Source organism: Camelus bactrianus, chromosome 1 (assembly GCF_048773025.1).
Source record: "Camelus bactrianus isolate YW-2024 breed Bactrian camel chromosome 1, ASM4877302v1, whole genome shotgun sequence".
In the NCBI taxonomy this organism is placed as follows: Eukaryota; Metazoa; Chordata; class Mammalia; order Artiodactyla; family Camelidae; genus Camelus; species Camelus bactrianus.
In genome coordinates, this window is record NC_133539.1 from 41,013,398 (window position 1) to 41,031,034 (window position 17,637).

At 37.7% G+C, this 17,637-nt stretch overlaps 2 protein-coding genes across 2 annotated transcripts in view; one reads left to right on the forward strand and one right to left on the reverse strand.

Moving 5' to 3' along the window:
- TOMM70 (translocase of outer mitochondrial membrane 70) overlaps nucleotides 1-14,384 on the reverse strand; it is a 31,257-nt gene extending 16,873 nt beyond the window's left edge. Inside the window, exons 1-2 of the mRNA XM_010966395.3 lie at nucleotides 13,848-14,384; nucleotides 2,200-2,373 (exon numbers count right to left, since the gene is read on the reverse strand). Of these exons, the coding sequence (XP_010964697.2) occupies nucleotides 2,200-2,373; nucleotides 13,848-14,174 (501 nt within the window). The 5' untranslated portion in view covers nucleotides 14,175-14,384. The remainder of the gene's footprint in view (nucleotides 1-2,199; nucleotides 2,374-13,847) is intronic.
- LNP1 (leukemia NUP98 fusion partner 1) overlaps nucleotides 14,331-17,637 on the forward strand; it is a 31,331-nt gene continuing 28,024 nt past the window's right edge. The window contains exon 1 of the mRNA XM_010966393.3: nucleotides 14,331-14,463. The gene's annotated coding sequence lies outside the window, so the exon portion shown is untranslated. The remainder of the gene's footprint in view (nucleotides 14,464-17,637) is intronic.

Sequence of the window (17,637 nt, forward strand, 5' to 3'; positions counted from 1 at the left end):
ATTAAAAAAAAGTCACACTAAAGGAAGCACTGTTCAACAGGAATCAGTTTTCTAAACTTAAAAGGACAAGTATTAAGAGTCCCACAAAAGGAAAAAATATTCCCAATTCATACAAAGAATTAATACCCACATACATTATAATAGCTCATATAAATAACTGTAGTAGAGATAAGCAACCTGATTTTTTTTACAATAGGTAAAGGACATACTTAAGCCATCTTTCTACCACCAAATCTATAAACCTACCTGCATCTATATGATCATACCATCTCCTTCTGTGAAAACTAAGGAAGCAACCCTCTTCATTAAAGGCCAACCCTCCACTTGTGATATGGATCCACACTCCCCCCACTTCAAGGACTTCACTGCTTAGCTACCCTGTCTCTGCATCAAATTGCTTCTCTACTGAATTATTACAATGAGCATAAAAACACCTGCTTTAGTATTTTCCATCTTTTAAAAACCCTCCTTTGATTCCGTAATTCCCTGCAGTTATTATCCTGTTTCTCAGCTCCTCTTTATTGCCAAACCTCGAAGGAGTTGCCACTCGATTTTACCTACCTCACTGCTCCTTCTCAATTTCCGTAGCTGACGCCTCCCCTCTACCTGCTTTCTACATGCTGGAATGCTCAAGGACTCATCCCTTCTCTCCTAGGATCACATCTATTGTCCTGGTAGTATATAATATCTAAACCTAGATGACTCCCAAATTTCCTCTTTAACCCAAACCACTCTCCTAAAATAGCGACATTTCTCAATTCAACTGTCTACTTAGTTGCCTCACTCCTTCACTCCACTACTATTAAAACTCCTGCTTCTCCTCACTCTTGACATCTAATGAACAGCAAGTTCTGTTGGTCTTCAGCTTTCCTCCATGTCTCACCTAGGTAACTACAACATCCTTCCTTATTCCCTGCCTCCACTCTTGTCTCCCTCAATATATTCTTGACAGAACAGTGGGAACAATTTTAGATGATGTTCCTGCCCTATTTAAAATCCTTAAACAGTTCCCATTACACTCAGAATCAAATCCAAATTTCTTACCATTGTAAGGCTTTGCCTGATCTGGCCCCTGCTACCTCTCCAACTTCATCTCTCTATACCCCAGGGTCCTTTAAACATACTTTTTTAATCATGCCAAACTCTTGCCTGCCTCAGAGCAATTACATAGACTGTATCCTCTATTTGTAACACTCTATTCTCCACTATTTTATGCACCAACCCCAGTCATTCCTCTATTATAGAATCAAAGCATTTATCAAAGTGTCATTTAATATTTCACTGTTTAGAGATTCTTGAGTTCTATGCATAACTGTTTGCTTTTATAGACCTAGCTCCTACTATAGTGCCTTCCATATATGAGACAGTCAATAAAATTTGGTTGAACAAAAAATGCAGAAAATACCAATGTCCAATAAACACAGAAAAAGATGGTCCACTTCACCAATATCTCAAAAAGTGCAAATTAAAACAATAAGAGTACTTTTCTACCAGAGTGGCAAATATTAAGATTGATAATACACATAGTCAGTGAGATACCAGAAAACAAGCATGCTTATATATATTTAGAGTAGATGTTGATACTATCTCTTTATATTTCCATTTCTACAATTCTATCCTCCTGAAAGTATGCAAAAAAATACTTACAAAAATATTTACTGCAACACTAAATGCAACAGGGAAAATAGGAAGCAATTCAAATGTTAATCAACAGGGAGATGTTTTCCACTATAAAACAACTAGTACATACAGACTTTAAAAAGAGTGAAACAGATCTGTGTGTGCTATGAATAGCTACACAAGATTTAGTAGCAACTGAAAAATATTATAATGTAATAGGAATTCATCTTTGGTCTTTTACCCTTCTATATGCTACTGTTACAAATATGGATACAAAAGTTGAAGAAATAGACTCAAACTGTTGAGAAGAATGAGGTCACCAGAAACTTAAACTTTGTTTTATTTAATTTTATAATATCTGACATATACAACGTTGGATTATATTTGTAACCAGCAAAACTAAAATTTGTTCTTAAAAAGTTAAGTAATTAAAGGATATAAAAACAAAACAAAAAAAAATCCTTTAATTTCAAAACAACTTCAAAGAGTTTATTAGATTTATTTGAGTGGCATTAACTGAAACATTATGCAAATAAAGAGAAACAAAAAGAACAGAAAAAACCAACCTAGGATACATACCAACTGCTCAAAGGCAGCAGCTCTGTTTTGATAAAATGTGGAAAGGTCGACGTTCTTCTCTGTAGGACACAAACTGATAGCCTCGGTATAGCACTGAATAGCTTGTTCATATTTTCCTGCTTTAAAATATTTGTTGCCTTTGTTCTTGGCTGCTTGGGCTCTATCAAGAGAGTTCTGAAATGAGAGGAAACAATTATGAAACACCTATCAATACTTCAGTTATAGATTCAAATCACAGTGATTAAATGACAAGCTGAAGAAACAATGGGAGGGTAGAACGGCTAGAATGGCCGTTCACAATGCAGGTCACGCATATAAATATTTTCATGGGATAGAGTCTTAGTAATAGGATTGCTAAACCAAAAAGCTTATGTATTTTTGAGTTGAAAAACACTCAGACTTTTCCAAAAAAAGTACCACTTTTCCACTATTCCTGTCAACAAGAGATATGATAGCTTGTCTATCCACTCCTAATGAATATAAAACAGTGGTTCCCAATCAGGGATGATTTTTCCCTCTAGGGTACATTTCACAACGTCTGGTGACATTTTTGATTATGACAACTATGGGTCAGGGGGAAGTGCAACTGGTATCTAGTAAGTAGATACCAGGAATGCTGCTAATATTCTACACTGCACAGGACAGCACCCCACAACAATGACTTATCAGATTCAAAGGATCAATAGTGCCAAGGCTAAAAAACCCCAGTGCAATGTAATATTCTGATATCATTTTAATTCACATTTTCCTCACTACAAATGAATTTGAAAATCTTTCGATGTTTATTGGCCAGTTGGCTTTTTCACTCTGAAAATCACTTATTCATGTGTGTTGCTCTTTTTCTATTAGACTGTTTGTCAACAGTGTAGAATAGATACTAGAAGCACTGTGCCATCTTCATTACAATTGTTACCCCAAATCTTCTGTTTGCTCATCAATAAATTTTTTGCACTCCCACCTTGTCTCAAAATCTGCTTCCAAGAGGACCCAACTCACTGAGTTGGTAGTTAATTTCCACTGAGGACAGTTGAAAAAGCTTTATTCAACATTTGGGAAGCATCTCTGTAGACAAATCCAGTTATCTAGGTTTCCGCTACGTCCAAGAGCTGTGTGGCACATCTTCACCCAAAACTTTGTCTGTCAACATCATTCAATTTTAACAAATATGTGATTATGAAAGAACCCATATCTCTCCAACAGGTAAGCACTGACAAAACAAAAACAGAAGTAGCTGCCCCCAGAAATAACTTACAGAGACTGTGAAAGCTATATTGGTTGGGGCCCAGGCCATCTCAGTCACAAAGAGAAGACCGGGTAGCAACTTTTTGTATCTGCTCTTTTCTCCCTTACTTTTCCTTCATTTTTCTTTGCTGCTGTTTTCCTCCATTTACCTGTTCTTTCCCCTCTCCTTTAGTCTGAATGTAGCTACAGTTATTTTAAAAAGAATGATGTGTAGGAAACTCTAAGTTCAGAATACTAAATAGCTAGTTTAAGCTAACTAATGTCAATAAGAAATATGCACATTTAAAAACTAAGATGTGGGAGGATGAAAAGAACCAAATAAAACACAAATAAAGTAACAGATGAATATAAAATCTTCCATTTGTATAAAGCTTCAATCACCTTCCAAAAAGTTTTAATCACCTTCCAAAAACTTTGACAGTAAAAGTCCCTGGCACAAAACATTCATAATACAAGATGACTAGGACTCTCATGTAGTGTATTCGAGGGCCACTATCAAGTTAACTGCTGGAAACTGCACTTGAAGCAACCTCATCAGTCCTCCCACTCCACTAAGAGAAAGAGAAGTCAGAGTGGAGTAGGGCTGTATCATACAGGAGTGAGGATCCCCTCCACCCAAGGGACGACTGACAAGCATACCTTGGCTATCTTCCAAGAGACCATGGTCTTGAGAACTGCTAACATAAAGGAAAATTAATATCATAAAAGAGAGGCACCTGACTCAAATAAAAAGCTAGTATTTCGGAAACCAGGATAAACCAAGCAAAACAAAATTTAACATCAGAGGAATGAGTGGTTATCACAGTCACTTTAAAAAAGGGTTTTTAAAGAGCACCAATTAGACATCTTGAAAATTCAAAAGAATTATTACAATGAACTCAGTGGATGGACTGTATATTGGAATGGGCATAACTGAGGAGGAAATTAACAAGTAGAAGGTAGAACCAAGGAGGTCGGCCAGAATGCAGTAAGAACAGAGGACAGGGAGGGGAGAATTTTGGAGGAAAAGTTAGATGATATGGAGTATAAATCCCAAAGTTCCAACATCTATCTATCTGAAGTTTAGAAGGAAAGGCACAGAAAAGAGTGTTTAAAAAAATATTAGAAAAATTCCTGGAGTTGAAATAAATGACACATATTTTTAGACACATCATGGTGAAATTTCACAACAAAAATTCTAAAAGTTTTTAGTAGAAAAAACAGATTACCTATAAAGGAAAAAGAACCAAACTGGGTCAGACTGTCACCAACACTAGGTATTAAAAACGAGTTAACAACTTCAAAGTTCTGAAGAAAGACTATCATGAAGTTAAAATCTTATACCTAACTAAATTAGCATTTAAGGTTGAATGCTAGAACAGAAATAGAAGTGTACAACTTCCTTACCACTACAAATAAACCCCAAAGTGGGGGAGATGATCAATATAACAAAAAGCAAGGAGGGGAAGGTAAAGGAAGAAATAAAATGGCAAAGTACATACGGCAGGAATCATTAAACAGATCAATAATAACAATAAACGTGAACAGGTGAATTCTCCCTATTATAAAATTTTCAAACTATTTAAAATAAAAAACAACTACACGCTACCTATAGGGCATGACATAAAACAAAATGAAAGGTCAAAAAAGAATGTAAAGAAGTTACAGAATACAAATACTTGCAAAAAAAAAAGAACGTAGTATCAAACAAAAGGCAGTATCAGACAAAATACCATTCAAATGCCTCAGATGGAGCACAGAAAGGCAGTTTTATTGATAAAAGTTACATCACATGATGCCAAGAAAACATCATAACCACGAACTTTTAAGTGCCTAATAAAACTTCAAAATAATGAAACTCAATTGTTTTTTTCCCAAAATTAATTATTTTATTTATTATTTTTTAAATTAATCTTTTTTGGGGGAAGAGGTAATTAGGTTTATTCATCTATTTATTTAATGGAGGTACTGGGGCTTGAACCCAGGACCTAGTGCATGCTAGGCATGCACTCTACCACTGAGCTATACCCTCCCCTACCAAAACTCAATTACTTTTGACTTTAAATATAAAAACAAGAAAAACATTATTTCAATTTCTTGTAAAAAGTTCACAATTTTTCCAAGTCATTGAGAACGTGGTTAATATACATCTTAATACACTAGGGACTGTTGATATAGAAAATAGTGTGGTATATTAAATGCATGAAGTATGTTCAATTAAAAACATATTGAAAATTTACTTAGGATTTTTACTAAAGATTTGAAGATTAAACAAAAAGAACATTCATTGGGCAGAGTAATGACCTAGTTTCATTAGCACAAACAGGCAATGAACTCTTGCCTGTCTACTGGGAGTTTAAAGCTATGTGCGTGATACCACACAGAATACAAGAAGTGACAGTCATAGTGAGGGTGGACAAGTTAAAAGAGAGACAAATCTGGATAGGTACACAAGGCTTCTTCTCCTTAGAAAGATGTATACTTCTTATTTTTATTCAACAAAATCTAAATCAACCTAAAACCAACCAAGAGAATCTTTCAATTCCCTCCATTCAGTCAAGTTTTACAACAGAGTTGTAATTCCCTTCAAAAATTATTACAAATTCATTATCTAAGGCCAAAATCAGAATCTGCTTAATTTTCTTCCCTTATTGCACTGGAAAAAAAAAAAAAAAAGATACTCTGAAGAATGCCATTGAGTTGCAAATTTTCTTCTACTGACATTCCAGAAGGCAACCACACTATGTTTGTGGAGAACATGATCTCGGTTAACCTCCCTATTACTTCTGCTCACTGCACACCACCTGCCAACATTACTTTCTGTCCACTTGCTTCCCTTCACTAATAAAAATGCAAAGAAAGAATGGCATTACAATAGGGACAGTATAGAAAAGCTAATTATTTTGGCCCACTTGATAAAATTTAGGACAAAAAGTTGCTTAGCACAATGCCGGCTTATCAATCAACACCAGACTTCTGCTATGTCAGGAATTAGGCATTATTTTCACAAACTTTGAGGTCAACGCCAAGCAGAAATTAAAATAAATGCACTGGAGGACAGAGTTTAAATCAGAAAATATACAACTACCAATTCTTTATAAGGGATTTTAATTCTATCTCTCAGGAATCCTTTGCTTTGCTTTTCAGTCACATAGCCTCCCCCACTCAATCCACCTTCTTAAGTTATAATAAGAACTTTCAGATTTAAAGGTTCAAGTTGGAAAATAAACCCAAAGACAATTCTGAAAGCCTATTTTATAAATGAGAAATGAAGATATATAGATCTAGAACACAAAGGGAACATCTTGAAATGCTAGTACCTTTTCATGTGGTCTATTTGCATATCTAAAACCTACCAAGGAGATTTAAAAGCCTATAAAGCCCTTCTGCTACTGGAAATCACTTTTAGTTTTGGTAGTCTTTTTAAGGTTCCGAACATTCCATAGTATTTTACACTAATATTCTGTGAAAATGCATCTTTCTCCTACTTTTCTTACAACAAATTAGTTTCTGATTGATCTGAAAACTCTTTTTAACAAGTAAGCTGGATCATGTCATTCCCTGCTTAATGCCTTCCACTAACTTCCCACTACCACTGCCTGGACACAAGACTCCAAATTCCCATTACGCCATTCCTGCCACTCTAGCCACCTACATGTAACTTTGGTGGATTCAAAAAAAAATACTAATCTCTTCCTAAAAGAAAACAGTTTGGAAAGATTGGGTACTATGTATTCAATTTCCACCAGCAACAGATAGGCATAAATTTAAACTCTGTGAATACCAGTAAGAATACAGATAAATTATAAAAAGAACAGACATTCACTTCTGCCTAATATATCACACAAAGTATTACTTAAAACAATCTACTAGAAAATTTAGCTTTTTTCCCCCCATCCAGGTTTTGAGTAAGTTTCATCTTTTCATAATCAATAACTGTCCAGCAGAGTCAACTCCATGACTCCATGTGATTCTGCTACATGAATTCAACAAATACTTGGAGCAAAATCTTATAGGGAGTCCTGACATTAATACATGAAGAAAAATCAATTGTCAAATTTACTCCTGAAAATTCTTTAGAAGAGTAACACACTGGAAATGCAAGGTAGGTGCTACTTATTATTATCCCAATTTTACATATAAAGCAACTCCAGAATGCCTAAACTCTACTTCTAGACTGCATGAATTGTCACCCACACTTTATAAAGAGTGAGTATCATTAGAATCACATCCAGATTCACACTCTGGAACTGAAATACAGAAAATAGGTCAGGTATCATATCTTGCTCACTACTGACCTCAGAGCAAAAATGTCATTAAGTGAAAAGACAAAGAGAATCATCAGCACAACTGGACCTTTTTCTTTCTGCCAATCAAGTAACTGAACTCATTTTAGTTAAAAGCACATTAGATGTGACTCCCCTATACAACAATCAATAGGAGGATAGTCTTTTATCTTGAAGGAACACCTGAGACAGTGAAGGAAAACAAATAAGCAAACTGGCAGTCTGTCAAAAGAACTACTGCTGATTAAACTCTGGAACTCCAATTCACACTAAAACAAACAAACAAAAAACAACTGTACATTAGGTGAACAATAAATTGGGTAGCTAATAACCAGAAAATTCTTAGTTCAAAGAGTAGCAACTGTATATACACTTACATACAAAACTATCTGGGTAAGACACAAGAACTAAAAACAAGTAACTCAGGCAATAAACCTAAAAGGAAACAATGAGAAACATAGTAAATATGTATGTCTTCTCTACAACCAACTGTTGTGTGAAACTTGTCAAACAAGAGGTAAAACCTAAGAACCTGTCCCCTACACCTCCTACAGAGGTAAATCTACTCTGGAAACAAATTACATTTTAAAACCAAAGCAACAGGTAAGGTATAATCCTGGTAAATTTAATAGAATACAAATAAGAAAACAGTCAGGGTTTGACTCATCAGTCAAGATTACTTCAATGAAGTTTACTTACAAGAATCTACTCTGGAACGAAAATGACTAACAAAGGACAGTCAGGAAAATACTCCAAGGAGGAAAAGCAACCCCCAAAAGGTTACTTAGTACACACAACACACACACAAGAAATTCAGGAGACCAGGAACAAGTCTCTAAGCAAATCTTGTGACAGTAACATGACTACATTATAGAAAGTCTTCAATGACAAAAATTTGGCAATAAAGAATCACTGTAAATTCTTAGCAAGTATTTATAAAATATTCTGATGATCTCATACATACAGTCACTGTGAAAGAAAATGAGCTAGAATCAGGCACACTAATCCATGTGTAAGGAAACAAAATAGGTACAGTAGTCTCCCCTTTACTTGCAGGGAATATGTTCAAAGACCCCCAGTGAATGCATGGAACTGTGAATAGTATCAAACCCTACATGTACATTTTTTCCTATACATACATGCCAAAGATAGAGTTTAATTTATAAATTAAGCACAATAAGAGATTAAAAGTGACAGTAATAATAAAATAGAACAATTATAACAATATTAAGTAAATTAAGTAAAATAAGGGTTAGTAGTGCAACAGTCGATCTGAGAGCTACCAAGTGACTAATGGATGGGATACACTGGAGAAAGGGATGATTCACATCCAGGGCAGGAGGGAGGACTGTGTGAGACATCATCTTGCTACTCAAAACAGTGCATAACTTAAAATTTATTAACTTTTTCTGGAATTCTCCATTTCATTTTTTCAGGCCATGGTTGACTGTGGGTAACTGAAACTGCAGAAAGTGTAACAGTGGATAAGAGGGAACTACTGTATTACTAACATAATTACATATTTATATCCAGTTAAAATATACATGAAGTGGTTCCATAATGTTTCTCTTCATTTTATTCCCTTAAATTTACCAAATTCCAAAAGCATATTTTAAATTTTGAATCCCAGTTTTACAGAAGTAGCAACCAACTCTGGAACATTTACCACATGAGAAACAATCTTTCAATACTCTACTTTCAATACTCTATTGTTACTTTCATATGAATCAAATCTAGGGTAAAAAAAAGATTCTTTCCCATATTATGTCCTGGAATTTAAAAAATCTAAAACCAACTCCACCTACTAAATCACGATACAGAGCACTCTTTACCTAAAGAGAACCTACTTGTAAAAATGCTGTTTCTGCAGGATTATGGTTGTAGTTCACACAAAAATCAAGTGATTTATAAAAAGAATGCCTAATTGAGGTGTAAGACTGTCTTACCAATTTCTGGGATAAACTGGTAAATACACATGAAAAGCTGGAAATTTTGAAGAAAATATTCAAATTGTGGGAATCTTTAAACAATGTCAAAGAACGAAGCTTCATTGGTTCATTCATTCAACACCTGCTATGTGTCAGGTTCTGAGAAATGGACCTGTCAGTCCCAGTCTTCACAAATTCAAGTTTAGAAGGAAATGACAAGAATAAACAACTCTAGTACCATGCAATAACTGCTATGGAATAGAAAAGTTCAGAGTTATGTAATCAAATAGCAGTAAGCTTGGGTAAAGGCTTTCAGAAAAAGTGAAATGACCTATATGTTGTGACTTGAAGGATGAGAAGGCGGGGTACTGGGCAGTGTTTCAGAACATCCAAAGGCAAGAAACGAGAGGAAGTGGCAAGAGATGAAGCTGAAGAGGCAAGCAAGATCAAGATCACGGAGGGTCTTAAAACATGATGAGTTTGAACTTTATCATGTGAGCAATGAACACCAGTTAATGATTTTAAGCATGGGACTCTGGATTTACTCTAGTAGTGACTAAATGGATTGGAGGAAGACAGTAACAAGAGTGTCAGTTATTCAGTCAGGAAATAAATAGCAGTGGGAATGGAATAGTAGTCAAATATTTAAGAAGCAGAACTTTTTGGATCTTTTTCTAGGTTGGAGATGGAGAACATGATAATAAAAAGTAAGGGATGATATCCAAGTTTCTGGCTTGGGAAACTACTTAGATGACTCACACTAACTGATAAGGAGTATTCTCAAGAAAAACAGAAGTCTGGTGTGAAATACTTGTAAGGTAATGAGGTAAAGATTTCCTTTAAATTTGGGCCTTTGAGAGGTCTGGACTATAAACAAGAAATTAGGGGGCCATCGGTATATAAATGTTAAGTGAAGCTGGAGGGCAAGCAAGCAAGCATGCAGTGAAGCATCTTATGGAACATAAGAATGCCTATGACAGAAACATGAAGGTCGCCAAAAGGAACCTGGAAAGGAGACTGAGAACAATCAGCAAGGGAGGTATCAGGAAGTTTAAAAAAAAGCAAAGAAAATCAGGAGAAAGCAGTGTCTCAGAAGCCAAAGGAAAAATCATGAAATTAAGAGAAGACAATGTGAAATATCGATAAGGATCAAGTAAGATAAAGACTGAAAGGTGCTCACTGGACATAATTATATAAGAATGTCACTAGTGACACTGAGTTTTCAAAAATGACTAGAAACAGATCATTTGGGGAGAGAATTACTTCATTTCATATTGATAACAGGTTGCTCAGTCTTTGATCCTTTTATTAAAATGTTTAGGTACATTTCTCCCTTCCTAGTCTAGAGCACTGTCTTAAGATTAGTGGTTCCCAACAATTTCATGTTAGGATAATGCCTGTGTAACATTAAAAACACTCGAACAACTGGTTTTTTAAATCATCAAATTAAAAACAATTGGATAAAACACTACTATAAAGTCAATAATAAACAAATTATATAAAAATTATCACTGTTTGTTTAAAAAAAGAAATACCTAAGACATTTATGCAGCCAGATACCATGCTTGGTGTGTATGTGGTGATCCCTTGTGATAACTCTGGCCCAGAGATTGAGAAGCCCGATTGACAAAGAAACTTATCAACTTTGAAAACCTGTAATCTTCAAGTTTAAAAAAAAAAAAAAAAAAAAAAGACGCAAAATGGCACATCATGATAGATTTTATAATGACCACAAATGGAGTATGACTTAATATTTTAAATATCTCAATCTCAGATGCTATCAACTGTAACTAGACGTCTTTCTTTAGTGAAATCCTAAAATTCCCATTAATGAAACAAAAATATGAATTTTTGCTTTTACTTTACAAGTTTTTGCTATTCCAGAAAAAAGATAACTGGATATAGTCTGCCTGCATATGAAAATCTCACACCCAATGGATAGAAGCCCAGTAATTTTATTGGTTCATTTTATATTAAGGCAAACATAAGCCAACAGACAATAACCACCGATTTTCCATTTTATTCACTGATAGTGGACCCTGAACTGATAATACTCATCCATTCCTTCATTCCCTTAAAAATTACATCTATTGTTCAGGTGGAGAAAGAACAGTGAGGGCATCAGGATTCTCCCAGGTTTTCCATCAGTTCAAACAAATGCTTCCTTATTTATAAAACCCACTGAGGTTGACAATTTAAAGGTGCTATTCAAATATAAAGCAATTTCTCCAACCACAGATAATAATAAATTACAGTTTGTGGTCAGCTATATTTAGACAGCCTAATAATAACTCTATGGATTAGACTATAAAAGAGACCAAAAAAATTGTCTTTCAGAATTCACTAGTTACCATGAGTTAAAATACAAATTTTCCATTAAAAAAAATGGCAAAGACATTCTTACTGCTGCTTTACTAAAGTATCGTCTAGTAATTCAAAACAAGATTACAGGTACAACCCCACAAATTCCACAAGGAGAACAGTATGTCAAATGTTTTCCTCAGTTTTATTCTGGATCAAAAGTAACCATTTTAAAGAAGTTCAGGTTATACAGAGAAGTCAATCGTAAAGTCTAATTTTTAACAGCAGTCAGGTGAATAAAAAAAGTGTTCTGATAAAACAAAACACCATGAAATTTAAAAATCATCAGTGTTGACCTAGACAACGCTAAAAAACTGATAATGGGATTTCAGGAAATCTAAAATCTGAAAGATAATTTGCTGACTTCTATCAAATGTCAAACAAATGAAGGTGGTAGTACCTAGTGTTATTTACAGAATTTATCTTTATTTTTGGTGATTATTATAGAATGGAGAACTTTTATGTATTTCTCATTCACCCACTATTCTTCTGTGAAAATTAAATTAACAAATGAAATGGGAAATGACCAGAGAATTTCAGAAATATGAAAATGATAAGACAAATGACTAATTCTAAGAATCGCCTTGATTATCATTCTCATTAACAGCACTCATTAATTACCAACTTTTAGGGCTGGAAGAAATGTTAGAGATCTAATATTTTAACTCTCTTATTCTATAGAGAAGACAGTAATGTCAGAGAGATAAAATGACTTCCAACTATGCTGGAGGGCCCAATATAAAGCACACATCTCCTAGTTCTCACAGTCCATGGGTTCTTTCAGCATACTCATACTGAATCTTTATTTTTTCTTGTAAGCAGTATTTTCCTCTCCCATTAGAAAGATCATCTGGCCCTCTCAGTGCCTAGCACAATGCCTGATATATACAGTATGCACTAAACTAAGACAGTTACCTCTCACATCAAAGTTCCTTTAAAGTCAGTTTGACTACTTAAGTAAAAACATGTCTTCAATCTGAACAGTAAAATGTGAAAATAACTTGCAAATGTATGTAACTGGGAGTTATTTGACCAAAGGTTACCTTTGCTCTGTAACTGCCACTGTACAATGCCAGACTCAGATAAAATCCTCCTCCCCAACTCATCTCATCCCAGTATTGTTAAATGCAGCCAAGCAAACTGTCCCCACAGCTGTCAGATACCAAAAGGATTTAATAGTCACTTCAACAAAGCCATACAAAGCAGTTCACCAGATACTCAAATGCTTGGCTTAACATCAGAGAATCTGTTTCATGCATGTCAGGCTTGGTCACGTAAATTTCCAGGTAAAAAAAATTTTTTAAATGAATTTAAGATGCTTCTACCCCAAAAGTTTAGGAACTCACTCCTACAGATGAAATAAATGCCACTGCACACCATTTTACTCTTCGTCAACCAATAGTCACTGTACCTATCCCCCACCCTAAAACACTTCAAAAAGGGGGAGTGGCTCGTTATTAAAGGGTTATCACTGATTAAGTTCTAGGCCTTGGAAATCACCCATGTAATTCATATCACAACGTACCTATCGTTAAGGGAATCTGGCTTTAATTAAACACAATCATCACATTTGCCGATGTCCCCCTTACCCACAACGCTAGGGATAAATGCTGTGTCACCGAGAAGAAAGTTATTTTTCTGAAACCAAAAGGAAACTGTCAACGAATGCCGCTAACCTATGCCCTCAGGCTCCTCCATTTCCCATAAAGGCAGCCAGAAATGAGTTTCCCTAAACTCGTGTGTTGCCGCTAAGAAGCTTCCGTCTGACCGGAAGCCCCCTGACCGGCATAACCCGTCAAAGAAAGGCTGCACCCGCCTGGTTTCACCTCCAAGGCCCAGGCCTGCTTCTCACCATTTCCAGGTGAGCACCGGGGCCTTCGGGGTGTCCGCTGCCCGGGGCCGGACTGGCCCTGCCCTCCGGAGTCTTCCGTTCACTGTTGCGTTTCAGGCCGCCGGCGTCGCCCCGGCCTCCGGTCTCCCGGCGCCGCCGCTGCCGGCTCCATAGGTACATGGCACCCGCGCCCAGCAGCAGGGGCGCCCCGACTGCCAGCGCCAGCTGCCATCGCGGCAGGCCCCCCGTGCCCGAGCCCGCAGTCGCACTGCCGCCGCCCACCCCACTGCCGGAGCCGGGAACAGCCGCTGCGACCACTGCCGCCTCCACAGGCTTAGAGGCGGCCATGACGAGTGTCCTCCGCCACCGCCTCCCTGGTGGTCGCGGGCGCCACAGTCACCAAGTAGCGTGAGAAGGAAAACCGGAGGGACGCAAGGAAGGAAAGCAGCGAGCAAGCAAGCACGCTAGGTAGCAGGAGCGGACGACAGAAAAGGGCCAGAGGTCACCGGAAGCCCAAAGCATGCCGGGCCAGCCCTGGCCGTCCTTCTCTTCCTTTCTCAACTGAGGGGAGGAGGAGGAGGAGGAAGGGGAAGAAGAGGAGGAGTGGAGTGGAGTGGAGAATCACTTCCGGGTCAAGGTAAACTGGGCGTGAGGTGAACGTTCTGGGCGGCCCTTTCTCTTTCCTTTCGCTCCGCTGCTGTTTGTGACTAACTTCAGTGGTCTTGGCTTGGGTGGTAGCCTATGCCGTTCCCTACGCCTTCAGTAAAGAAGGGCAGAGGGCCCTCTGAAAGCGGAGAGGGGCGCGTATACAGCGGGTTTACAGCGTTATGCGAAGCGGAGCAGAGGAAGAGGCTCGGAAGCGGCCCTAAGAATGGGCGGGAGTGGCGGCAGAGTTGTGAAGGTTATTGGCTGGCAGGAGTGATGGGCGGGGCGTGGGCGGAGCTGTACGGTTGATTGGTGGAATTTGGAACCCTCGTTTTCCCGTTACAGCCACGTTGGCGCTCCTTAGAGTCCGGCGGTTGGCTAGCTCTTGCTCTGTTGTCTATCCGCGTGTCTGGGAAAACCAACGGATTGGAAGAACTTTTTCAAATGTGTAATGAAAGAGCCCAAAGCTTGAAGATAGCCTGCTGTATCACTGATCTTCTTAGCTCTACCATGGCCAGATTTTAGTTTGGACGACCTTCAGGTTATTGGGGGCAAACGCAGACTGCAGAAATCAGAGTAGGAAACGGGCAAATCTAGGTAGGCTCCAGTCGAAACGGCTTGAACCGGGTGCCTGCGACTCACCATCTGCACCATTTACGAAGGCGATGACGTCTGTGTGTTGTTACGAGATTTTCCAGCTGAGGGGGTAGAAATGCGAAGACCCAGAGTTCCCACCTTTCCTATAAGTATTTGTGTCGTATTGGATTCAGCTGACACCCCAGCCCACACCTCGCTCCCTGGAGCATCCGCGCCCTCCCCAGTGCTCTGATCCTCCCGGTGTCATTCTTACTTTGCACTAGATGTTTTAGCCCTCTTGCCACATTCCCAAGTCGGAATTTCAGTTCAAAGCTTTCATGTATCTCTAGCTTTGTCGAGTCCTTTACCCATGTTCTGCAACAGATCTCTTAAAATACGAAAATTTCCCCTTCAAGAAATTGTTTAAAATTCACAGTATTTTCAAGAAGAAAAGACAAGTACTAATAAAATTAGAATTCAGAACTATGAGCGCTCTCCATTTCAGATATGCTGATCTGGGAACTCTTGTATTAAAAATACATAAGCGATTATTTTGGTTTTGGGTAAACAGGATTTTCAACATCGCAATACCGCTACGTAAAGATTGAGAAGAGATAATTTATTAAATAGCACCAAAATAGAATAAATTAGGATGGCCTAATTTGAAAGTTTCAAGATCATTACTTTTCTCTTGCTTCACGTGGGTTTCTACTAGTTAATTGCTTTCAGGCAATAGGGTTCCTTAGCAACAGGCTAAAAAGATGAGCTAAAAATAATAGCAATAGAATTGGTTAGATCAAATAGTGATTGTTGCAGGCAATGGCTTCTCTCCCTTCCTGATTCCCACCCCCCAAAAGCAAGTCTTTCCTTGAACATAATTTTTCCCTTGCCTTTTCATAACAGAGTTAGGATTTTTCTTTCCTAAAATTTTAGTTTTCTGCAACCTCACAGAGGATTGTGGAATGCTGGTAATTACAAACTTGGTAGGAACTAAAACATTTAAGGTTTTTTAAAAGAAACTTTTATTTATTTGTTGGAATACCTAAAAAATGTGAAAGTGGCTTTGGAACTACGTGATGGGTAGAGGCTGGAAGAGTTTTGAGACAAAACTGGAAAAAGCTGAGATTGCTGTGAAGACGCTGTTGATAGATACAAGGACATTAAAGGTAACTCTGGTGAGGTATCAGAAAGAAAAGTAGTGAGCAGGAGACAACACTTCTATGTTACAGAAATACATGAATAATTAATTAACAGAATGTTGCTAGAAATGTGGATATTAAAGGCCATTCCACTGAGATCATAGGTGGAAATGAAGATTGGAAGTTGGAGGGAAGTGATGCTTGTGACACAGTGTGAAAAAACTTCATTGAATTGTGTTCTCATGTTTTACAGAAGGTAGAACTTATGAATGATGAAATTGGATATTTAGCAGAGGAGATTTCTAAGCAAAGAAAGATGTAGCTTGGATAGTCTTTGTTTTACAGAATTATACTTGTCCTACCTCATCTATGAGAAAATAAGCATCCGAGATCAGGATCTATGTCTGATTAATCTTGTAACTTGGATAGTGCCTGACACAATGCCCTCTTAAATGCTGTGTCAGAGCAAAGGAATATGTTTTTTCTCTTTGCATTGGACTATTATGGAAGTTTACATCTTGTCCCTATAATGACCACATTATCATAATTATTTGTTCTCGTGTATACTCCCCATACTTAATTTTGGGTCCTTGAAGGGTGGGGACCATGTTCTAGCCATCTTTGTATTCTAACATCTATTAGGGGGCTGGGCATATAATGAGTGTTTGTTAACATTTATTTCTCTACCCAACATGGTCCCTGAAAAGTGGTCAAGGCTGAATAAAGAGTTCACGAAGAATTTGTTTGACAATTTCCTGACTGTTGCTTTATCTCCATTCCTATTGCCAACATTAATGGTCTCGTGCCACCATTGCTGTCCAATACCACTGTATCAGCTGGGAAACCAACTGAACTGCTGCTACTGCTGCCCTCACCACCCTCATCATAGCTACTAGTGCCTAGTCCCAAGCATGCTGTAGTCACTGCTGCCACCTCAGCCACTGCAGCTGCTTCCACCGGGACCTGCTTTGGTTTGTCCTTCGTATCCCACTCATGATATATAGAAGTCCCTGTTTCTTCCAGGCCCTCATGCTGTTAATTTTTCTCAAATCTTTCTTCTAATGGTTTCTGCCTTATTCAGCTTCCATCAAAGCATCAGTCAAGTGGGTGATACTACTTTGCTTCTCAGGGGGAATGTCATTTTAATGATTCAAGTGGTTGTCTTTTTGCTGTTAGAAGAAGCCTCTGCATTATCTTCAGGGAACAATCGACAATAACCCTAAATCCCTCTCCTTACCTGTGACTGTGAGCTCATATGTATACTTTATGTACTCATTTGCCACCTTTCTGCCCACTCACACAGAGTCCTAAGATCTTTCCATCCTCATCAACTTAGCTCATTGCCACCCACAAGAATTTTTCACTTGCAAATGTAGAAACGTTACTTTGTACTTTATATAAAGATAATACACGTAGGTTATACTAATTGTGCCCTGCACAAGGATGTTGGG